Below are 25,413 nucleotides of genomic sequence, written 5' to 3'. Positions count from 1 at the left end.
AAATTTTAGTATTTCCAGGCATAAGCAAGGCATTCAGATGTTAAGATTCCCTTCCTTCTCCTTAGGTTAGTTTATTTAGAGAACCAGAGGACATGAAAATGCCTGACACATGGTAAATACTTACTACTGGCTTCCTATGACACACGGTAAATACTTATTATTGGCTTCCTATTTTTCCTACCTGGGGCTTTTACTAGTCCACGGGCATATTTAATAATTGTTTTTAGCTGCTGAGCTATGTAAGCATCCAGAAATCTTTGTTAGCTATTAATGTGGCTTGGTTCAGCTACAGTCTTAAACAGTGATTAATGATGTCTCCATGTAGGAACTTTTGGCCCTTTGGTTACTGGTGAAGAAGGAAACATGGAAGTCTTGTTACCTTCCTTCTCAACTGAGAACATTTTTCTCAATTCTACATAGCCTGAGTAATATATGCCATTTTATATAGTTCTGTATAATAACTATGGATCTATTTGATAAAGAACTTTTAATTCATGGAATTAGCTGCTACATATATAAAGGGTCTATCTTGTTACTGTTCTACCTTGTTACTGATGCAACACTTTGGTATTTTCTCCATGATCCTTGACCATTTTGTACTACCAAGAATTCTTTATATTTCTGTATGTATTTTTTCCTGCCCTATACTTGGCATCTTCACACTACTGGTTACAGATGAATAAAAAAAATAGCACTTGGCTTATCCTAACCAATAATCTTCCTAGTTTCAGCACCCTTAAAGACTAAAGCTTAGAAGTACCAATACCCCAAGCCAAGGGTTGGAAACCACAGCAGGTGAAACAAATCTGGCCCTTGGCCTGTTTTTGTAAATAGTTTTACTGGAACATAGCCATAAGCATTCATTTACATACAAAGGCTGCTTTTGTGCTACATGACAGAGTTGAATAGCTAAAACAGAGAACATATGGTCTGCAAAGCCTAAGATTTAATATCTGGCCTTTCACAAAAAAAGTTTGTAGACCCCCATGCTAAGTTTAGTATTGGGAGGTCTCCATGCTCTTTGAATGGCTCTCAAGAGCATTGTGATGAATGAAAAAAGCTTATCTCAAAGGCTGTGTATTATGTAATTCCATTTATATAACATTCTCATAATGACAAAATATAGTGGTGAGGAACAGATTAGTGGTTCCTAGGGTTAGAGCTGGTTGGGAGTAGGTATGGCTTACAAAAACGTAGCATGAGGGAGATTATGATGATAGTTCTCTATCTTGGTTGCAGTGATGGTTACACAAATCTACACATGATAAAATGATAGGGAGCCATTCACGCACATACTGTACCAATGTCAACATCCTGGTTTTGATACTGTACCACAGTAACATAAAGTGAAAAAATTGACGGAAATAGGGTTCACCCTACATGGACTTCTCTGTACTAATTTTGCAACTTCCTCCGAATGTAATTATTCCAAAAAAGAAAGTTAAAAAAACACAAACTTGCACATGCAAGAAAATTGACAGCAAGATAAAATGAATCAGTCAATTTTATTCCAATTCTTCAAAATGTATACTCAATATGTTGTTTCCAAAATGTAAGTCACCCTTTATATAATAGTTTTATTATTTCATCTTTCTTTTCTTTTCTTTTTTCATCTTTTCTTTATGGTTCTTCAGTAGAAGCCAGAATCTTGAGTTGCCCAATTAGGAGCCTAAAATATGCAAAAAGAAATCAACAGAGTGAAAAGAAAATACTTTCGGAAAAAAACTAACATACAAGAAAGTGATACAGCATTTACTTTAGCACTACTCTTGCCAAACCATTCTAAGATCTTAACTCCTGCAATTACTAGATGTCAGATGTCCCACTTAGGACAAAACAAACATCAAAATTATTATCTGGTATAGTATATGGTCAATTAAAATGTATAGCAATAACGGTATCATTAATACTGGAACAATAAACAACACAAATTAATCCTGAAGCATACAGAAAAAAACATCATATGAAAGTTATTTTCTAGGCTCAGTTATTCTAAACTTGGTTAAAATATGCAATTCAAATTCTAATGCATCCTTCCCTTTTGAACTAAAGGACTATTCCACGGACACAAATTTGTTCCTAAAACTTCAATCAAATAGGGTTTCTGCATATCCCACAACTGTTTCCTAATGACTTCCTACCCTCCAGTTACACATAATCATAATGTGTAAACAACATAGTTTAGGATTCCAAAATTATAAGGCCATTCAAGTTTCTTCAATTGCTAACATGCAGAATTAATCTCCCAAAATGGGAGATTAATTTTTGATGTGAATATCAGATGAAAGATAATGACATTTGTATAAGATCAGCACTAATACATATAATAAGATCAACATTTTTACAGAACTATTTCTTTAGATTTAGAAGGAATACACATTTCGAACACTTGAAAGAGGGCTACACATGTAAGTTATCATCTGCCAGTATCAAAATGATGTGTTGAAAACCCTGAGGAAATGAGTTAATGAAGTCACACAGGAAGAGTCAAAGCAAAAGAAAATAGTTATAATAAACTAGGAACACAATTTCTTTTTGAAGAGTCAAAGCAAAAGAAAAATACTTATAATAAACTAGGAACATAATAATGCATCTAAGAAAAAATTCATTTGTTTAGTTATTTCTTGAAATGTTCATATCTTTAAAGAGAAAAACAAAATCAGCTACAACTCATATCAATACACTTCCAAACTTCATGTAACAATTACACGGTTGCTAAATCCCAGACAGAATAGAAAATGTGTAGTTCTTACCTCTGACCTGCTATTCTGATTAAGTTTCTTCTCAATATTCATGGCCAACATCTGGCTTCTAAAAGAAAGGCTTTTGGTCTTTTCAATCACTTGCTGATAGGGTGAGACTGCATTGTTACCCATAACCACATGACCCTAAAAGGAAACACAGGGAAACTGATCCTATAATGTAAATGACAGAGTTTCTCAGGTGAGTAATAAGCATGACATAACCTTTGCACATATTTTAATGCACTATATAGAGATGACAATATTTACCAAGAAAAAAAATAGGAGGCTTTTGTTGCCTTCAAAGAAATGTTTTACATTAAAACAAAATAAATTATTAAAGGAGGTAATAAAATGTCCTAGTTAAGAATTCCCAAAAGTATAATCAAGAACTGATAGTATGTAGCATAGCTAACATAATACTCACTAATTTAGAATCAATCTTGGCATCCAGTCTTGCATTTCTAATCAAATTTACAATCCACCTTTCAGCTTCTTCTGGAGTCATGTTCAATTTATCTGCCAACATGCTAATGAAAAAGTAAAAACAGCAATGTTAATTAACTGGGCCTAAAAACTTAGTTTTATGTACACAGTGTTGACTCATACTCTGCACAGAGACTTTTTGGTATTTCTGGATCACCTTTCTCTTATATACCATGACCCCTACTGTCTGATTTGTTCATGTGTTTGTGCCTATTGACTTGTACTACGCACGACCTATTCCATTCACCAACTGGACTGTAAAATCCTTGAGGGTAGGGTAACATTCTGCATTTATGGAAATCCTTCAGCTTCTAGAACAGTACTTTATATTTACCAGCTGCTCAACAAGTAACGATCTAAGCGAGAAAAAGGTTTTATGATGTTCCCTCTATATCAGGGTATATTAAAAGTCAGCCCTCCATATCCACAGGTCCCACATCCTCAGATTCAGCAAACCATGGATAGAAAATATTTGGGAAAAAACAAACAATAAAAAAGAATACAAAAATAATACAAATGAAAAAACCAACACAGTATAACACCTATTTACATAGCATTTACATTTTTAACAGTAACCCAGAGATGACTGAAAGTATATGGGATAATAAGCGTAGGTTATATGAAAATATCACCCCATTTCATTTAAGACACTTGAGAATCTGAATTTTGGCAGCCAGGAGGGTCCTAAAACCAGTCTCCCAAGGATACCAAGGGACAACTATATAATGGTTATACAAAGGAAACCTTTGTATAAAGCTTTCTTTGTATAAAGAAGACATATGAAAAAGACACTTGCACAGATATATTTATAGCAGCACAATTCACAGTTCACTTAGGAACCAACCTAAGTGCCCGTCAGCTAATGAGTGGATAAAGTAAATCTGGTATATATAAACCATGGAATACTACTCAGCCACTAAAAGGAAGAAAATAATGTCTTTTGCAGCAACTTGGATGAAACTGGAGGCCATTATTCTAAGTGAAATAATGCAGGAGTGGAAAACCAAAAATCTTATGTTCTCATTTATAAGTGGGAGCTAAGCTATGAGCTAAAATCTCAGAATTCACCACTATATTATTCATCCATGCAACAAAAAAAACCCACATGTACCCCAAAAGCTATTGAAATAAAATTTTTTAAAAAGTAAACCTACTATAAGGAGCATCAGTAATAAGTATAATCTCAGGAAAAACATAAATAAAACTGAGGGGCATTGTGTATGTTTGCGCTATAAACTGTGGGGGCACTCTCTGGAGCTATATACTATATATATAGTGTGTGTGTGTATATGTCTATATATACAGACACTGAATTTCAGATAAAAGAGATGGAGGGAGTGCACCAGAACATGAAGATCTTGATCTAAAATACTATTTGATATCAATCTGCATTTTGTATTTTTCCAATTTTATGATCAGGTTGAAGAGGGCCACTGCAGTGCTTAATTTATCAGAATTAAAAACACACCAGTCTTAGTAAGTAGGTTAAGTCAGTTCAGCTGATGGAAGAGTACCTACATATGCATGTAAAATACTTAAGAGTATGTAGTATACATGCATGTATATATGTGTGTTTATACACTGTCTTTAATCCTCATGGAAGCTATCAGGTCTCAGCTAAAATAAGACCCTCATAAGCCTTCTAAGACACCTCTCCCAACTGTGATACATCAGTTGGGTGCTTTCATAGCACCTATTTTTGCTATAGTTGTTTTACCGAATATCTGTCTCCAAGGTAGACTGTATACATGTAACCAAAGTGCAAGCACCGTATCCTCCTCGTTCCTTGCCGTTATGTCTACCAATTAGCAGCACAATGCCTCGTACACAGGACACAATAAATATCTACTGTCTGATTGATTCCCATTCTAGTCACTACCCTAGTTCAGGCTCCATTACTATTTCTTAGTTTTCTAACTACTTTACCTCTTGAGTCTCTTCCATCTATCTTACATAGCTGGCAGGTTAGTTCTACAACCCAACTACAGTAGTTCCCACTTATCTGTAGTTCCACTTTCTGTGTTTTCTGTTATCAGCAGTCAATTCCAGTCTGAAAATATTAAATAGAAAACTCCAGAAATAAGCAATTGATAAGCTTTAAATTGTACACTGTTCGGGATAGCATGATGATATCCTGTATTGTCCTAATGCCTCACCCAGGACTTGAATCATCCCTTTGTCCGGCATATCAACACTGTATACGCTACCTGCCCATCAGTTACATAGTAGCTATCCCAGCTATCAGATCAAGCGCCCTGATATCACAGTGCTTATGTTCAAGGAACCATTATTTTACCTAGTAATGGCCCCAAAGTACAAGAGTAGTGATGCTAGCATCTTGTTACAAATTCATTATTATTGTTGTTAATCTTTTACTGTGCTCAACTTATAAATTAAACTTTATCATAGTTACATGTGCACAGGGAAAAACCTAGTATGTATTGGGTTTGGTACCACCTGCAGTTTCAAGCATCCTCTGGGGCTCTTGGAACATATCCCCTTGGATAAAGGGAGACTACCCAGTTTATTTCCATATTCCTTTCAACACTTTTAACTTTCCAAGTTCCCATTATTCTCCTTCATAAATATAACATTCCAGCCAAACCAAACCAATCCTTTTCCTTCATTGACATTCACTCAACAAAATATAAACCGTGTTAGATGCTGTTGGCAAAACATCCTCTGTTGCCAGCCTTTACAGAGTTTAAGTCAAGGGGGTCTTGACTTGAACATCGCTTGATCTTGGGAGGCAGAGGTTACAGTGAGCTGAGATGGCATCATTGCACTCCAGCATGGGCAACAAAGTGAGACCTCCGTGTCAAAAAAAAAAAAAAAGAAAAAGAAAGAAAAAAGAAAAAGTGGAAGGAGCTATGTATGTGAAATCCAAAAAGGTCTACCAGTTCTAATCTGGAGATTTGGGGAACAGCTTACCTAAGGAAATGCTATTTAATCTTAGATTTTTAAGACCATAGAACGAAAATTTCACTGTAGGCTGGATGTGGTGGCTCATACTTATAGTCCCAACACTTTGGGAGGCTGAGGCCAGAAGTTTGAGATCAGTCTGAAAAACGAAGCGAGATTCTGTGCACACGTGTGCACACACATAGTGGGACTCACACACACGTGCATAGTGGGACACACACACACACACATAGGCACGGTAGCCTGCACCTACAGTCCCAGATACTTGAGAGGCTAAGGTCTGAGTAACATTTGAGCCCAGTAGTTTGAGACTGCAGTAAGCTACGATTACACCACTGTACTTCAGCTTTGGTGACAGAACAAGATTCTGTGCTTCTATAAAATAAAATTCCATCTTATGTAATAACTAACTAGAATTCTCTATCCCTCTCTCTTTCTTTACATCCATATTCTAAGTCTCATTCCAATATAGCTGGTGTTAATTTTGCATCAGGCATCAAGATCCATAAATGCCTGCATGCTCTAAGCCATATCTTACTTTGTGGATCTTTGTTTACACTGTGCTTGTTGATCTTTTATTTGTTGATCTTTACTTTTCGAAGTGAATCAAGTCAAAGAAAAACCTAAAATAAGGCCCAAGGAATACTAGTAAATTATTGATGGTATCTCAGTTTATCTAAGCTACCGATGACCACTGTGACTGAATTAAAGAATGTGGAAATAATCTAGTTTGTTTTAAGTAACATGAAAATGCACACAGTAAAAGAAACCAAATGATTAACAAGACTGTAATCCCAGCACTTTGGGAGGCCGAGGAAGGAGGACTGCTTGAGCCCAGGAATTTGAGACCAGCTTGGGCAACATAGCAAGACCCTGTCTCTACAAAAAGCAAAGAAAAAAAAAAAAGGAAAAAAAGGACTAATAGAAATCATCAAGGTCTACAATTCTTTTCCAATCTAGCAATTTTATGCAGAATAGTACAGATTTTAAAATAAAAGTGTAATATCCTATCAAAGCTCAGAAGATAAAAAGCTGTCCCTGGTGGTCTAGTGGCTACAGAGAAATAAAACCATTTTTAAAAAGACAAAAAGTTGGCTTAACCTATCCCAGAATATGCTACCTCATGTTATTGAAAATAATTCAATTTGTCAATAAACTAAAAGACAAAATCCATCAAAATGCAGAATTTCTGAGAAAAATATCTAGTCCAATCCAGATTTTAAACACTCTCATATTTCTAGATTATTTAGATTACACTAAAAATCTCAATCTTGTCTGTAGGCAGCTTAAGGTAGATAGTTAAATATGTTCTGTAAATCCCTTATAAATATCTTTAACCTAACTAGCTCTGCTGCTCCACCGACACACACACAAAACACAATATCGAATATGTTAAATAAGATATGCACAGAATTCTTAAGTGCTATTTCAAAAGACAAAGCAAAAAAAAATCTTTCATTCTCAGTTCAATTTAATTAAACATGTTCATGCTTCTAGCACAAAATGAAATATCTTGTTTCCAGGAAGTAAAAATATACCAGAGATCCCACTTAAGGACACAAGATATATAAGTCTTAATTTAGGGAACCGATTAGGGTTGTATCAACTCTAGATTTTCTGTCAGGTTTTCAGTGCCTAATCATTTAAATGGTCTTCCTTTTCTGAACCCTCTCACAGTCACCATTTTCCGCCACCCTCTCATCTTAACAAAGACTTGGAAAAGTAAGGACCTGGAGGTCCTATATTTCACCTGTCTTATTAATTACCTCTTTGAATAACCTGGCTTTCCAAATTTTATCTGATAGGCACAATTTATTTCAAAATACTGTTGATTTAACCATTCGAATACAGAAACCTCTGGTCTAGTTTTCACTGAAGTCTGCTGGCCAACTAGTCAGCATATCCAAAGAAAAGTACTCCAAGTCTTCTCTAATTAGTTTAAGACAACTAATTAAAGAATCAGTGTTAAGTGTAAACTATGTTTAACTGTATGATTGGGAGGAAACAGGACAAAGAAAACAGGAGAAAACTGAGAAATGCTAAATCCTTATGTGAAAACTGAAAATTCTCACTGAACTTTCCAATATCTCTTTATAATCTTATAAATAACTGAACCTTATTGATAATGCAGAAATGCAATGATAATGGCCTTTGAAACTATCTCCATACATTTACATTCTAAATGTAAATTATTATGTGGTTATAAGAACTTTAAGAAAAATATTAAGACCTAAAATATAACTTAATAAAATAAGCAAAGTAGAATAACTTCAAAACTTAAAGTAACCCCCAATGGGAAATTATATTAATGTATGCTCCAACATGTTTATCATACACATTCAAAATATTACTTCCATACTTTGTTTTAATCTACAATTGAAAACTGGTCCAAGAATTATTTTACAACAGCTTTTAAAATTCAGACACATACCGTAGCTGATAAAACAATTCAGCTATACTAAATTAAACCCCAACACAGTAATCTTTTTTGACAGATGTTGCATACTTTATGGTAAACAGATTTGTAGCTTATCCTACACAGATCAATAAGGTTGTATAGAAACATATAAAACATTTTTAATATACATTTTTATAAAGCTATCACATGTGCTTAGAGGCATTTAGTCAGGAAATCTATTAACAGAGAATGTTCCAAATTACAAATGGAAAGAGTTATTTAATAAACAATTACAGGTTTTATAATACTATTTTCAGCATTTGAAATGTGTCCTTTGGTGGAAGAAAAAGAAGATATCCTTTCCCCTCCCTCAAAAGACAGAACATCAAATAACTTTAAACTAATTAGAGGCAAAAACAAGCCAGCATAAACTAGTGAATGGAATAATTTGCCATAGTTAGTATTCAGTGGAAAAAAGTCTAGTTTGGGCCTTAAAGATATTCCATGTAGAGAGTTATCAGGATTCACTGACCCTATCTAATTTTCTTCCCATTGTTCTCCAATGCAGAGTGACTAGAGAGACTGATATGGACATATTTTTAATAATGTGTAATTTCACGTATGAAATTTTGAAATTTCCCCAAATTACAAATATTTCCAATAATTTGTAATTTTATATTTGTCCACTTATTTAATATCTGCTTCTTCCTCTGGTTTTAAGCTCTTTGAAAGAGTACTCACTACTTTCTACCCTGTGTTTGGCCAAAAGAGGCACTCATTAACATCTGTAATGTTTTCTTTGGAGAGTTGTACTACTAGGTAGGTCGCTATTAATTAATTATACCTTAATCATGATACATAGCATATTTGCTGTTTAGGAAGCTGAACACTAACGTTTAGGAAAGTTTTGCTTATTCTCGAAGTAATAAAAATACAGAAATGGAGAACAAATGAGTAGTTGCCAGAAATTAAGGAGAGGGTGGCAGGGAAGGGGGTACCACTATAAAAGAGCGCCTTGAAGGATCCTTGTGATAGAAATATTCTATATTTTGCATGTATCAACATCAACATCTTGGCTGCTATATTTTACTGTGGTTTTGCAAGATGTTACTAATGGGAGAAACTGAGTAAAGGACACAGGGGGTCTTTTTATCATTTCGTACAACTGATACATAATCATCTCGAAATAAACAGTTTAACATTTTTTTTTTTTAAGCCAGATCTTGCATCAAAGTCACTTAGAGGACCTTTTTCAAAACAGTCTCTGGGGTCTGCCTCCAGAAAATGATTTTAATGGTTAGGCTCAGTCATCTAGTATTTCTGTTTATTACTTTTTACAGTTTCCCATTTGATTCTAATATGCTGTCAGTACTATCAAATCACTCATTTACAGCAATGATTCCCCAAGGCTGACTGCAAAAGAATCACCTGAGAAGCTTTAATCCCAGATTCTCAATGCCTACATCATAGAGATTTCGATTCAGAAGGTCTGGGATAAAAGCAGGAAATCTATTATTTTTAAGCTTAAATTCTTGTTGTTTTACTTCTCCAGATGATTTCAATGTACAACTAGGTTTAAAACCTCTAGATTAAAAGTATTTTTTTTCCTGTATATTGTTTAAAGGTAGTTTTTAGCTCTGTTGGTCATTATCACGGATTACAAATCCTTGAAGTCCAAATTAAAATGTTTGCTGTATTTATAAAATCCCAACATAAATACTTATTATTTCCAACCACTGTCTTTCTTCTCTTTTTTTTTTTAAATCATATTTTAAGTTCTAAGGTACATGTGTACAACGTGCAGGTCTGTTACATATGTATACATGTGCCATGTTGGTGTGCTGCACCTGTTAACTTGTCGTTTACATTAGGTGTATCTCCTAATGCTATCCCTCCCTCCTCCCCCAACCTCACGACAGGCCCCGGTGTGTGATGTTCCCCACCCTGTGTCCAAGTGTTCTCATTGTTCAATTCCCACCTATGAGTGAGAACATGTGGTGTTTGGTTTTCTGTCCTTGTGACAGTTTGCTCAGAACAATGGTTTCTAGATTAATCCACGTCCCTACAAAGGACATGAAATCATCCTTTTTTTATGGCTGCATAGTATTCCACGGTGTATATGTGCCACATTTTCTTAATCCAGTCTATCACTGATGGACATTTGGGTTGATTCCAAGTCTTTGCTATTGTAAACAGTGCCACAATAAGCATACGTGTGCATGTGTCTTTATAGCAGCATGATTTATAATCCTTGGGGATATGCCCAGTAATGGGATGGCTGGGTCAAATGGTATTTCTGGTATCACCACACTGTCTTCCATAATGGTTGAACTAGTTTACAGTTCCACCAACAGTGGAAAAGTGTTCCTATTTCTCCACATCCTCTCTAGCACCTGTTGTTTCCTGACTTTTTAATGATCACCATTCTAACTGGTGTGACATGATATCTCATTGTGGTTCTGATTTGCATTTCTCTGATGGCCAGTGATGATGAGCATTTTTTCATGTGTCTGTTGGCTGCATAAATGTCTTCTTTTGAGAAGTGTCTGTTCATATCCTTTTCCCACTTTTTGATGGGGTTGTTTAGATTTTTTCTTGTAAATCTGTTTAAGTTCTTTGCAGATTCTGGATATTAGCCCTTCATCAGATGGGTAGATTGTACAAATTTTCTCCCATTCTGTAGGCTGCCTGTTCACTCTGATGGTATTTTCTTTTGTCCAGCCACTGTCTTTCTAACCCATTAAAGCATCTTTAAAAACACGAAGAAACTTATCTTCTTAATTCATTATACAATAAAGGTATTGAATTATTGATTTTTTCACTCCATTACTTTAGTAGGCTGTAATCACATGCCTAAAAAATTGGTGACCTAATGCAGTGGTTTTGGATTCTGGCTGTGCTTCGGAATAACCACCCTCAAGATACAGTACAGCAGCCCTGCTGCAAATCATAGCACAGCCTACTCAATAAATCTGATTCAAAGGTTTAGGGTGGCTACAAGGAGTTTATAAAACAAACTCTACAAAGATTCGGAAACACAGAGTTAAACTGACTTAGGGTTTTCAACTTTATCCTCTGGCTCAACTGATACACTAAATGACAAATTAATCTAAACCTGACATTTCTAAAAATATAAGTTGTTCACAATATAAAATAATTTACAGTGAGGTACAGTACAATGAATGTCAGACACCTTTAGTGTAGGCTCTATCAAGACCTAGTTTAATGTCCTTGAGCCTTAAATTTCCTGGCTACAAAACAATGCAGTTGTTCTGAGTCAGTGTTTTGTAAAATTGTGTTCCAAAGAGGTGTCTTAGTAGTCAGGAGAGAAGCTGAACAGAGCTGTAAGATAGGCAAGGTGAATGGGTTCTGCTTTAATCTGCTTATATACATATATAAATATATATATTCCAGAGCGACACTCCATCTCAAAAAAATAATAAAATAAATAAATAAATAAATACATATATTCATATATATGATACTGCATTTGAAAATAAGTCCCACTGTCACACACACACAGATTTGAAAGCCATGCTTCAAGATCTTGAAATGTGAGCCATCTTTGAAGTATACCATACTGAACACATACAAACACATTTTCAGATATAAAACATTTCCATCACCACAGAAAATTCTACTGAAAAGTCCTTCACCTGAAAAGTAACTGTTGTGGATTATAAGATCCCTAAGATTGCTTTCAGATTGAAAATTCTACCATAGTATTTGAAAAAACACTGGGCGCAAGTGGCTCACGCCTGTAATCCCAGCACTCTGGGAGGCCAAGGCAGGCAGATCACTTGAGGCCAGGAGTTCAACACAAGCCTGGCCAACATGGTGAAACCTCATCTCTACTAAAAGTACAAAAATTAGCTGGGCATGGTGGCACATGCCTGTAATCTCAGCTACTTGGGAGGCTGAGGCATGAGAATCTCTTGAACCCAGGAGGCAGATGTTGCAGTGAGCAGAAATCGTACCACTGTACTCAACAGTGCAGGACTGTGTCTCCAAAAAAAAAAAAAAAAAAGAAAAGAAAAACACACATTATTGATCCATGTGCTCTTAATCATCTTAGTAAAACATTGAAAAAAAAAAACTGAAGAACTAAAGTGAAAGAAAATGCTACTACTAGAAAAAAAAATATTTTTGGACTCTGGAAAGCCACTAGGATTTTAGTTTGAAAATGCTTTGTAGATTTTTGTCTAGCATAAAACTACAGAGATTAAGAAAATAATAAAAATCTCCATGAAGAAAAGTTTGAAAAATTCTTAGGTAATGTCACATAAAGGTATATAGAAACATGCCCACTCTATTAACTTCTTTGAGCTGCACATCTCTCTTCAGTAAGGAGGACACATACTTAATCTATGTTCCTGTTAAAATATAACAAACCAAATCCCAAGAAAGAAAATAATGAATCTATGGTTGCAGAGTTAAAGGAAAAGAGCTAGAACAAATCTTATTGATAGTACCTTGGAAGCAAACATCAAAGCAGACAAGCATTATTACTGACAAAAATGCCAAGTTCACTAATACAAAGAACAGAAGAAATTTACTTAACAAATATTTATATTGTATACTCACACTATACTGTACAAAGCATATTAGGTGCTACAAAGTTAGTATGCTAGGTGCTAAAGATGCAAAAAAAAAGGGTCAGCTTTCAAAAGGCCCACAACAGGGGTAGTAGTTACATCAGTCCTGGACCAAAATACACCCAAATGACCATATTCTAATGAGAAATGGAGAAAATTCTATAAAGGAAACCAAAATACTAACATCCCTCTTTCACAAGCCCTACTTACAAACCTTAAAAACAAAGAACAATGCAAGAATTCGGTTACTACTGTCCACCGAGCCCCACATATGATATACCTACCTCTTTATTTCACAACCAATTACATTATTAGGAATTTTCATGTAATTTGTAAGAGAATCAGGTTTAAAAAATTCTGTCTGCAAGCTATAGTAAAGTGCTAATAAAACTGTGAAGGCAAGGATTCAATTCCCATAGGAAAAAATCCCATGACTCTACTATACTTCTAACTCTGGACAACCACTTCAATGGACAGCCCACTAAAATTAAGCAAAACAGGTACGGCTAAGCAAAAACAAATGGCATAAAAGAATTTGTTTTATGCACAATTCCTCAGAAGCAAACACTAAAGTAGTAGGTTTTTAGACATTTATGTTTGACTTTCTCTGTGCCCAAAGGGTACTAGTCATTTTTCAAACTCTCATGTGTACAATTTATTTCTAATAGGTTATGTACATTTCACAATTTTTACCCAAAAATTTTCTCACAAAACAGAGGAAATTACAACTAAAATTCACCATAATTTTTCCATCTTTCAACATTTTAAGATGTCATAGGAGTTTAATATAGGAGAAGTCAAATATGTAATTAAATCATACAAACTAAACAGAAAGGATTACCAAATGTAGTGGTCTTTCAACAGAATTTCCAATTCAGTGGGTATCTCCTTCTTTGTACTGCTGCTGAAAACCATTTTAGAAATGTTTACTTCACTTTTCTCGTTATGTAAAGGTACAACAGTATTTACTCTTCAATAAGGTAAATGACAATCATATATTGTCTTCAACTTAGTATTTTGAAAAATTACGCCACTCAAGCTAAAACTATTTGAGCCTGTAGCAAAAGTTAGGCTTTTAACTAATTTCATTAAATTGTTTCATTGTTCTTCCGAAAGGAAAGGGAAATAAAAATCCAATTAACTGGAATTCTATTAAGTGTAAATTCACAATAAATGGAAATTTTCAGGAATTTTAAAGTAGAAAATCCAAATCAAATCAGTGTTCTTACTTAATGCTGATACACTGGTGGATGCGACAGAAAGTCTCAAATATGAAGAGACGGGCATTTTCAATGAAATCCTCAAGACAAGCCACCAAGAAGAAGTCATTCACAAGCACCTATATGTACAAATATAACAAAAATTAATGATGAAATGTGAATCAAATACTTCGTCTGCTTTATTTTTCCATTCTAATATCATGAGTTTTATATCACAGCACTTTCTAGAATACTGTGTTCAAATCTTTAATGATTTAAATAAGTAGTAAAAGACTACTACAAGATAAAGACCTAAAAACTGCAATGTTTCTGATAACTTTAAGTAATAGTCTTCAGACAACAAAGTTTGGTACTATCCATTATTCTACATAAATGCTCTGCAGATAATATATCTCTTCCAACTATTTAAAATAGTTATAAATGGACTAAAGCCCTGAGTATTTCTGTAATATTAAGTAGACTTAGAAATTAGAAAGGAAAAGAATGCAAAAGGTGGCTACTATTCCACAGATGGTGTAATTAAAAATATTTTAATTTCAAAAACAGCAACCAAGTGCCCTCTAGGTCTCTTAACAGCAAAACCTAAACACTTAGCATAATAAATATACACCAATATTTACCTTAATAATGCAACATATGACTACAAAAAAACACCAATTAACATATATGGATAATAACATATTAACATATTGGATTCTAATTTTCTATTCCATCTAATGTTTGAAAATCATCAGGGAGGCCGGGCATGGTGGCTGACGCCTGTAATCCCAGCACTTTGGGAGGCCCAGGCGGGAGAATCACGAGATCAGGAGATCGAGACCATCCTGGCTAATGTGGTGAAACCCCGTCTCTATTAAAAATGCAAAAAATTAGCCAGGCGAGGTGGCGGGCGCCTATAGTCCCAGCTACTTGGGACGCTGAGGCAGGAGAATGTCGTGAACCTGGGAGGCGGAGCTTGCAGTGAGCCGAGATCACGCCACTACACTCCAGCCTGGGTGACAGAGCGAGACTCCATCTCAAAAAAAATAAAAAAGAAAGAAAATCATCAGTGAATGGATATTTGCATGATCATTTTTTTCCTTAGAGAAATAAGATCTTTGTCAACAAATTGCCCATTTTGTGCCAAAATTCTAGTTCCAAGGATGAAACTGATGACTAGTAACTTGTGAATCTGGTAAATGCGACTACATTTAGCAGTTAGAATTCTTAGTTTGGTTTCTTAAAACTTGTAACTAATTATCAAAACAACTATAACCTAACTCTTCCACAGTTGTTCTAAAGGTACTTTAATTTCTACTAAACAACAAGAGACACTGCCGTTATAAAATTCGTAAGTACAATGAATTGCCTGGTTTATCACAAATGTTAAATACAACCATGGGAAATATTCTAAAGATAAGCCCACCTATGAATCAAAATTAAAAACACAGTTGTTACCTGCAATTCAAGGTGACCTTGCCCGTACATATGAAATATTAAAAATATTTATTCATTCGAGATAAGACATGAAATTATGGATATATCTGTGAATTTATCCCCAATGTTTTAACAAACACCCCTCACAAAAGAGATAAACACATGGCAACAACATTTAAAAAGTCATCACTTTAGCACATTCCCATTTTAAGATTAATAAACATAAGCCATTTAAGTCATTTTAAGGTTAATAAACATGAGCCATTTAGGCCTTTTTAAGATTAATAAACATATTTGTTATAATTACTTCATTATTTTAAGGAAGACAGTGCAAGATTACAATATCCAAAAATTTAAGAACAGTGTTAGTTTATAAGTAAAAATTCATACTTACTGATTCACATTCCCTCAGCTTTTTCTGAGCCCCATCGAAGTCAAAGTTAACATATAAACATTCAACAAATTCTGTAATTGGGTCTTTATATGTGTAAGACTCCTGTAAAAATAAGTCAATGGTCAAGGTAAGTCTGATTCAACACCGTTTAGCAGATTGCCCCAGAATATCCCAATCTTCTTGTTTTCTCCTTCCTTACCATTAATTTCTAGCCAAATTACCTAGCATCTTCTCAAAGCAATTGTTCCTATCCTGATTCCAGACCACACCTTAAGCGTATAATGTCTTTCAAACCAAGTTCTCTAAAGTCTCATCCTAGAAGCATTCTGAAAGCTTTCGAACTCCCCTACTACCAAGTCTCCCTTAGTCAATAAACAGTAATAAACTTCCCAAGCATAAGGATATTCACTCCCTACTGAATGACAATAACTTCTTTGTATTTAATTAACTCTTAAATAAATATTTAAGTTATTTTTCTAATCTATGGGTTTTGCTGACAAGCTCACTAAATATCAATCAGCATGGCTGCCTGAACCTTTTCCCCAATTTGGGGTCTACTGAAACTGTATTGTATATAAAGTTCACCCATCTAGAATTATACAGGTAATGACTCCCCAATTCCAGGTTCCAGATTTTCTTCACTCTTTGCAATGAGAAACACATATACATAATGTATATTAAGTGTTCATCTAGCAGACAGTAATAATCATTCCTACCACATCCAACTTGTGTATCTTGGACTTAAGGAAAACAAAAGCGCATTTGAGGCTCTTCTCTTTTCTAAACTTCATGTATTCCTCACCTATTTTTAAAAACATTTTTACCTTAAGAACTAAGTCTTACTTTAGAAAAAGAGGTTAGACCTAAAGCTTAGGTACTTTAAAAAAAAACAACATATATTTCAGTTTTACCTGCTGAATAACTTTAACTAGGTCTTTTAGAACCTGCCGACGTTTCCGAACATCCTTGTTTGTTATGACTGCTGTAGTCAAATAGCGAAGAATGTGTGGACACATTGTCTGAATTGCATTAAGATATCTAAGAAAAAAACATAAAAGTTATTTAATAACTTACCCAGGATGAGTTAAAGAAAACTCTCAAAGCAGGTCATTAGATTGTACTATTACACTAGCCTAAGACTGCAAATACATAGTGAGTATTATAAGAAAATCTCCTCCAAGGAAATTTAAAAACAGAATCCAGTTTCAGGAATCCAAATGAGGAGAATGCCAGCCACTATTTCTTTAATATGGGGTGAGATGGAAGACTCAATCAAGAGGCTAATTATCCTATTACTATTTTTGAGTAACAGGATTTTGGGAGGCTCACTGACACGCTATCAGTCTGTTGCAAAAGGCACTAAATGACGACTTTCATTCACCTCTTAGAAAAAAATGTGTGAAAACCTATGTGCAAAGCACTCATACTAATCAGAAAATCAGGCATTTCAATAATTCAGAGGATGAAAGACTGGAAGTAATAGGGAGAAGGAATATTACAATATTACAAGGCACTGGTTGAAGTGGTAGCAGTAGGAATTAGGAAGGAATAGACGTCAGGTAAACATTAACAGGGTCTTGGCTAATATTTAGCAAATCTTGCTGTTGTGATGATCAACATGGGACAATGCCCTGTAATTAGGTGTTTACCCTTGTTTCTCCTGCTTAATTTCCTCAAAAAGCTCCCTGTTTATTTACCCAATAAATATTAGTTTAGCACCTCTGAGTGTCAGACACTATACCTATCTCAGAATTATCTGTCAATAAAGTCCATTTCTCTCAGGTGAATATTCAAGCCCCAAATCACCCATCCAGCTCCATCTCCCATCACACTACCATTGACAGCTTCCTCTTTCTTCAAGTTCACTCCACACAGATTGGTCTCCCAAACGCATACCCTGAAAGCCTAAATCTTAGCCATCCTTCAAGGTCCAGCTTCAATACCTTATCTTCTAAGTTCCATCAGGCAATGATGAATACATCTGCATTTTATTTTATTACAAATTCCCACAAAATGTTGTTTAAACTCTTTAGAGGACCCTAGAATCGAACACTTAATACTATCTAGTCCCACTCAGCCACCCTGAATGCCCTCTAAATGAGGCAAAGTATAAAAAGAATATCCACTCAAGAATAAATAAGTTCTAGGAAAAGACACCAAAAACAAACTGGTTGAATGACATCATCTGAAAAATTAAGCTCCAGTTTCAAATGAAAATTTTTTAATTGCAATGCTCATTTATAACAATTACTTCCCTTGCCAGAGAGCTCATGTACAAACACAGGAAAGCATGATTGTTTTTTCTTACTATCAGTTTTAAAGTAAGTAATTTTATTTTTTATTTATTTATTTTTTTGAGACGAAGTCTCACTCTGTCTCCCAGGCTGGAGTGCAGTGGCACCATCTCAGTTCACTGAAACCTCCGCTTCCCAGATTCAAGAGATTCTCCTGCCTCAGCCTCCCGAATAGCTGGAAATACAGGCGCACACCACCACACCTGGCTAACTTTTCGCCATGTTGGCCAGGCTGGTCTCGAACTGCTGAGTCATAAGTGCTGGGATTACAGGCGTGAGCCACTGCGCCAAGACGAAGTAGGTCATTTTAGTGCGCATTTAGACTAATCATAAATTTATCTAAAATCAATTTATACACAAATCGTTCTATAAGTTTGTTGTATAGCGTGTTATTTTTACTTATCCTAAGTTTATACTATTGCACCATATACATCTTAATTATTTTTACTGGAGGATTCCTTATTTGGGAAATCTATTCTTTGTTTATGTGAGTGTATTTCAGAAGCCAGCAAAATTTTTGTAAAGAACTAGATAGTAAACACTTTTGGCTTTGTGGTCAAGAGGCAAAATTCAGAATAGTATGCTAGATACTTCTATAAAAAGAGAGGAAACAAATTTCCAAAATATAGGTCTACTAATGAGACCAATGGAATTCTTTCACTGGGAATAATTTTGCTCAATTAATTTCAAATTTAGAGGTTCATATCATTAAAAAGTATTGCAAATGTTTTTCTGATAATGTAATCTGTAATGAGATTTTCCATATTTAATCCTTGAAAATGTAAAAACAGCCAGGTGCCATGACTCATGCCTATAATCCCAACACTTTGGGAGGCCAAGGTGAGAGGATTGCTTGAGCCCAGGAGTTCAAGACCAGTCTGGGCAACATAGTGAAACCCTGTCTCTACAAAAAAAAAAAAACTGAGGTGGAGGATCACCTGAGCTCAGGAGGTCGAGATTGCAATAAGCTATTAACTGCACCACTGCACTTCCAACCTGGGTGACACAGCAAGTCCCCGCCTCAAAAAAAAAAAGAAAAAGAAAAAAGAAAGAAAGAAAAGAAAAAGAGAAAAGAAAAAAGAAAATGTAGGCGGGGCATGGTGGCTCATGCCTGTAATCCCAGCGCTTTGGGAGGCCAAGGTGGGTGGATCACTTGAGGTCAGGAGTTTGACTTCAGCCTGGCCAACATGGTGAAACCCCGTCACTACTAAAAATACAAAAATTACCCACGTGTGGAGGCAGGCACCTGTATGTAATCCCTGCTACTTGGGAGGCTGAGGCAAGATAATTACTTGAACCCGGGAAGCAGAGGTTGCAATGAGCTGAGATGGCGCCACTGCACTCCAGCCTGGACGACAGAGCAAGACTCCATCTCCAAAAAATAAAAGAAAATGTAAAAACATGCACAGGCACTAGTAAATGCTGACATCAAACACTAACTGACAAGTTTATTATTTCAATTGAGCACATTTAGAAAGACATGTACAATTCCATTATATTGGTGTTATCTTTTAGTATGTCATTATATTGCAAATTAATCACTTTCAGTTCAAATTTTGAAATACAGAAATTTCCTTTGTGCTTGCAATGAGGTCTAAAACTTTCTGCAACTCTAATTTGAGCTTGGAAATGTATCTGCTACAATCCTATTTAGGAATGAAGGTCTCCCTTTGTGTTTTAATTTCTGACAGAACGCAAAATGTGTAAAGCAGTTGGCTTTTTATTACTTATAATTCATACCATGTTGTCACTGAAATGACTTTACTGCAATATAAATTCTACATATAAACATTTTTGTAATTTTAGGTGGAACAGACTAAGAAACATTGTCAAGTCTGCTGCAAAAGTTAACCTCCAGAGCCATTCAGTGTTTGTTAGCAGGTTGGGGGCAGTTTCAATCTCTCCCTGGAGCAACATACTCTCAATATCCTCAACTCAGAGCAACTGTTCTCGCTGAAAGGTTAATAGTTTTAAACAAGTTTATTTCACTGGACAGATTTCTCTGGCTGCTAAAATCAAAACATGTTTTAACTGGATCACCACTGGTAAATGACTTTCCTTACTTGGTTAATAAAAGTACTACTCATGCCTGGGCATAGTGGTGTGAGCCTATAGTCCCAGCTACTCAGGAGGCTGAGTTGGGAGGAAGGATCATCTGAGCCCAGGGAGTGAGTGAGCTGAGGCTGCAGTAAACCAAGATTCCACCACTGCACTCCAGACTGGGTGACAAAGCAAGACATGGACAGACAGGACAGGACAGGACAGGACAGGACAGGATGAAAAGAAAAAGAAAAAGAACAGGAAAAGAAAAGGGAAAGGAAAAGAAAGGAAAGGAAAGAAAGAAAAGAACCCCTCAGAAACTTTAAAAAAAATTTTTAGCGCAGGGTCTCATTCTGTCACCTAGCCTGACGCGCAGTGACATGATCATCACTCAGTCTCCCAGGCTCAAGTGATCCTCCTGCCTTAGCCTAAGCGATGGGGCTATGGGCATGAGGCACTGCTCTGGGCTAGAAACTTACCTTTGAAGCCTCACTTTCACTCAGTTTTGTGAAAAAATTCTGCTAGGATCTAATATTCCATTTTTAAAACTTACAATTTTTCTGACAGTTGCTTTCCTGTCAGTTTGAGAACATGTGACAGTTGTGATAAGCGATTATAGTCCAGTGAGGTGGATGTATATTATTAGCTTACCTACAATGTTTAGTACTTTGCTTTGTAATTCCTACAATAAAAATCTCCATTCCACTGTGCTTTATAATCACATTTGAAGTTCACTTCTCTGTTTTGACAGGGTAAATATACACTGGTAATAAGATAACATATAAATAAAATGTTGCAGTGTGACAATATGGGGCATGAGAAACACTGTCCAGGTATAACTGGCATCACTTGGATTTGTAGTAAACTGAGAAGAATATGAAGTGGCAAAAGTGCAACATATCATCTCTGTCTCAACTACCCAAGTCTAAAATTAGAGTTCAAAAGCAGCCAGACTACACACACACACACACACACACACACACACACACACACACACACACACACAGAAAAAGCGAGAAAGTGGCTGTTTTCCAATAAAAAGTTATAAACACTAAAATTGAAATTTCATGTCATTTTCACATAACAATATATTATTATTCTTTTCATATTTTTTTAGCCAATTAAAATATAAAAGCCATTCTAGACTGCCAGACATATAAAAACAGGTTACGGGCCAGATTTTAGCCCATGGTCTATAGTTTGCAGATCCTTGGTATACAGTATCAGGCTCCAGGTGTTTTTACTTTTTAGAGATGGAATCTGACTCTGTCTCCTAGGCTATTGTGCAGTGTGACAGTCATAGTTCACTACAGCCTTTAACTCCTGGACTCAAACCATCCTCCTGCCCCAACCTCCCAAGTAGCTGGGACCACAGGAGTGAACCACAATGCCCAATTAATTTCTAAAAAAATGTTCTAGAGATAGGTCTCACCATGTTACCAGGCAGGCTTCAAACTCCTGGCTTCAAGTGACCTTCCTGTCCCAGCCTTCCAAGTAGCTGGGATTATAGGGAGGAGCTACCATGACCAGCCAGACTTTGAAACATGGCAGACTCCCTACCTTATAGGGCAAAAGTGATCCATCCTGTGTATATACATCTAGGTGTGTGCATCTATATATAGATAAGGAGAGGAAGGAATAGGAGTGGAGATTAGAGATGATCATTTTGTTATCTCAATTCACATTCTTGAAGGATCAGCAATTATAAATTTGTTTCAAACATGAGCAAAACCACAGGTATATATGTTAACAGTTAGTCTACCAATGACCAATGTGCTCTTTGGTTTTACATCCCTGGCTTATCTCTCCTCTCTGTCCAACCAAATTTAAGACAGATCAATTTTTATCTTCAAGGACTGGATGCTTCTAACTTCTCCAGTATTTGGCATGTACAATACCACTGTATGTACTTATTAGACACACTCTTGTACTACTTATTATGTTACTAGTTTGAATTCTAAGCTGTGTAACAGCAGGCTATACTTCTCATAGTTTTGAAATCAAATTTTATTAGATTTTTTTTTTCTTTTAAATAACAGACTCAGTATTTGTGTTGTGACGTGGTATTTCAAGCTAGGTAAGTAAAATGTTTTAGTTTATTTTTTCATTCTAGCACAATTCTTCCCCAACTGTACAGCTTTATGGGAGTTTTTCTACAGTGTTTCATAATTGGAAGTCAGAAAATTTAATAATCAAAACATAAAATATACCGCCAAATTTTAATACTTAAGTATCTACTGTATGTTACAAGAATATGAAAAATGACAACTCTGTCTGTAAGTATGCTTACAAGTTGGGGAGATGAAGCTATTATAAGTTTTGTTTATTTTAACAGCTTTAAGTAATTAAACATCAAGTACAAGCTAAACAAAATACACTGAAATGACTTCACGAAGGAAGTAAATCTGAGCTGGACCTCAAAAACAGATAGGCTTTGGACAAGAAAGAACAGAAAGGGAAGTGCATTTCATGAAGGCGAGGCTTTAAAAAGAGAAAAACAAAAACACAGGTAGGACACTAAGTAGACCTTCAGAAGATTTCCAGATGAGGACCTTGGAGGTCATCTTGAGTGAGCTAAAGCAGGTAAAATACCTGCATGAAAAAGAGTTTTTTTACCAGGAACTAATTAGAAAATATAAGGAAAATAACAGCAGGAAAAGTCTGACAGTACAAATTCTACACATCATATAGTGGATTGGTTAATAGTAAAACTTGAAATTTCTTAGAAAATTTGTATTATTTTTATTTAGAAAACAAAATACTGCATCTTTCTTTCTACAAGTGGAGAGTAACAGGGCATTGTATTACAAATGGATTCTTTTTCCTAACAGCATCTACATTTAGTGGCAAAGCCTCATCTCCGATAGCCTGTGAACACTGCTCTATCTTACACCTGCTACTTTATCTTATATATTATGTTACATTTAAAAGTTCAACACTTTTCAAATGTGTAAATCATCTCCATTTTAGATTCAGAATAAATTATGGCAGAAATGGTAATACACGTGACGTAAGAGACTTTAACCTGCACTGGTATCTAAACTTTAATTTTAAGGACAAACATATACATGATCTCTAAAGTACTTTTATATTAAAAATAAAAAGTATGGCTGAGTGCGGTGGCTCACACCTGTAATCCCAGCACTTTGGGAGGCCGAGGCGGGTGGATCATGAGGTCAGGAGATTGAGACCATCCTGGCTAACATAGTGAAACTCTGTCTCTACTAAAAATACAAAAATTAGCCGGCTGTGGTGGCGGGCGCCTGTAGTCCCAGCAACTCGGGAGGCTGAGGCAGGAGAATGGCGTGAACCTGGGAGGAAGAGCTTACAGTGAGCAGAGATCGTACCACTGCACTTCAGCCTGGGCGACAGTGAGTCTCTGTCTCAAAAATAAAATAAAATTAAATTTAAAGAAAAGGTATGCGATTTACAATCTATGTATAATACCCATCGAACATGCAATCAACCAACCACCTACTGTGCTGTAAAAAATTAAAACTACATTTTTCATAAATCTTTAACAGAGACAACTGAAAAACACATACCGATTACAGACATACAAATGCAAATTACACACAATCTCAACAGTAAGTAGCTCTCCCATTTCAAGAATATGAAGTCCAGGAAATGGATGACACAATGATTTGTCAAGTCAACTGGGTATACTTCCATTAGGGAAAAAGTCAGAATCAAGCAAAAATCAAAATCAGACAAGACGACTTAACAAGACAGAAAATAAGACAGCAATCTGACCCTATAGCAAGTGAAACAGTAAACACAGTACTTTTGTAAACAACTAAAAGTCATCATACTACTGAGTAGTTTTCTTTTCCACAGGCTGTTTCTGTTCAAAGAAAATAGTTCCACAGGCATGATGGTTCTTACTGGGGCAATAAAAATATTCTAAAACTGGCTTGTGATGGTTGTATCACTCAGTTAAGTTACTAAAAATTACTAAACTATAAACAAACTCTTCTTGGACTTTAGAGTAAATCAAAGCAGTGGCATCCAACTATACTATAATCCCTATATTTTTCACCACCACACTTTTGCAGTTTTAAAAAACACACAAAAAGTTTCAACTATGTCCTTGAATCAGGTAGCACAAATTAATTTTTAAAAATTTCAACCCTTAAGTACTAATCTTTCCAGTCTTCTGTATGACTAAATGGCAAGTATTCATAAAGTGCTTCTGCTGTGTATGCACTTCACTGTCTTGGTTGTCCTTAAGGAAAAGCACTTGTGCAACTGAGAAACAAGATAAACCAGCTGCTTTTCTAATAGAACGCTATTTTTACTTGAAAGAATGGCAGACAAACCAAAGCTATTCAGACACTCAGACTTGGGAATTTGGCAGACATTTTCTAGAAAATGAAGTGAGCCTGTCCTTCAAGAAAAACAAATGATAAAAATTAGAGCTTTCAAGAAAAACTAGAATTTTGGAAAATTTGTATCAGCCACTGGGAGCTTGAAAGTTTTCCAATACTTAACCATTTCTATGGGTTTGATAGTGATGTTAATGAATGTGGTTTTTCTGGTGTTGTATAATGTCAACACACTGGAATACCTGCATAACTCACTGGACCAGTAAGTATTTCCCAAACCACCAATGAATGATACTATAAAATCATGCATGGGTGAAAGATCCATTCCAAGTGCAAGATAGCTCAATACAGTCTAGAATACCAGTATAGCTTAGGATCCCAAAAAGTTTAATGACATGGTTTCAGATTCTACATTACAAACAACCTTTTAAAAACTACTTTTTGTTGAGTATTGTATCTGTACTTCTTATTGAGTTTTACTGTATCTTCAAAAAAGAATATTCACAATTATCGGAAAAGGATATTATTAATAAAACACACCTTTCTTTTCCAATTACATGTGTGAAGCTAGGTTTTTCATCT

At 35.4% G+C, this 25,413-nt stretch overlaps 1 protein-coding gene across 2 annotated transcripts in view; it reads right to left on the bottom strand.

Annotated features, from left to right (window-relative positions):
- Positions 1-1,486: 1,486 nt before the first annotated feature.
- LOC105475984 (eukaryotic translation initiation factor 3 subunit E) overlaps positions 1,487-25,413 on the bottom strand; it is a 45,125-nt gene continuing 21,198 nt past the window's right edge. For both annotated transcript variants that reach the window (XM_011731529.2, XM_011731528.2), the window contains exons 8-13: positions 17,084-17,210; positions 16,173-16,274; positions 14,372-14,481; positions 3,169-3,271; positions 2,754-2,888; positions 1,487-1,669 (exon numbers count right to left, since the gene is read on the bottom strand). In XM_011731529.2, the coding sequence (XP_011729831.2) occupies positions 1,631-1,669; positions 2,754-2,888; positions 3,169-3,271; positions 14,372-14,481; positions 16,173-16,274; positions 17,084-17,210 (616 nt within the window). In that variant the 3' untranslated portion in view covers positions 1,487-1,630. The remainder of the gene's footprint in view (positions 1,670-2,753; positions 2,889-3,168; positions 3,272-14,371; positions 14,482-16,172; positions 16,275-17,083; positions 17,211-25,413) is intronic.

Source organism: Macaca nemestrina, chromosome 8, assembly GCF_043159975.1.
Source record: "Macaca nemestrina isolate mMacNem1 chromosome 8, mMacNem.hap1, whole genome shotgun sequence".
Taxonomy (NCBI): domain Eukaryota; kingdom Metazoa; phylum Chordata; class Mammalia; order Primates; family Cercopithecidae; genus Macaca; species Macaca nemestrina.
Note: the sequence above shows the minus strand (reverse complement) of the source record. Positions and strands in the feature narration are given on the sequence as shown.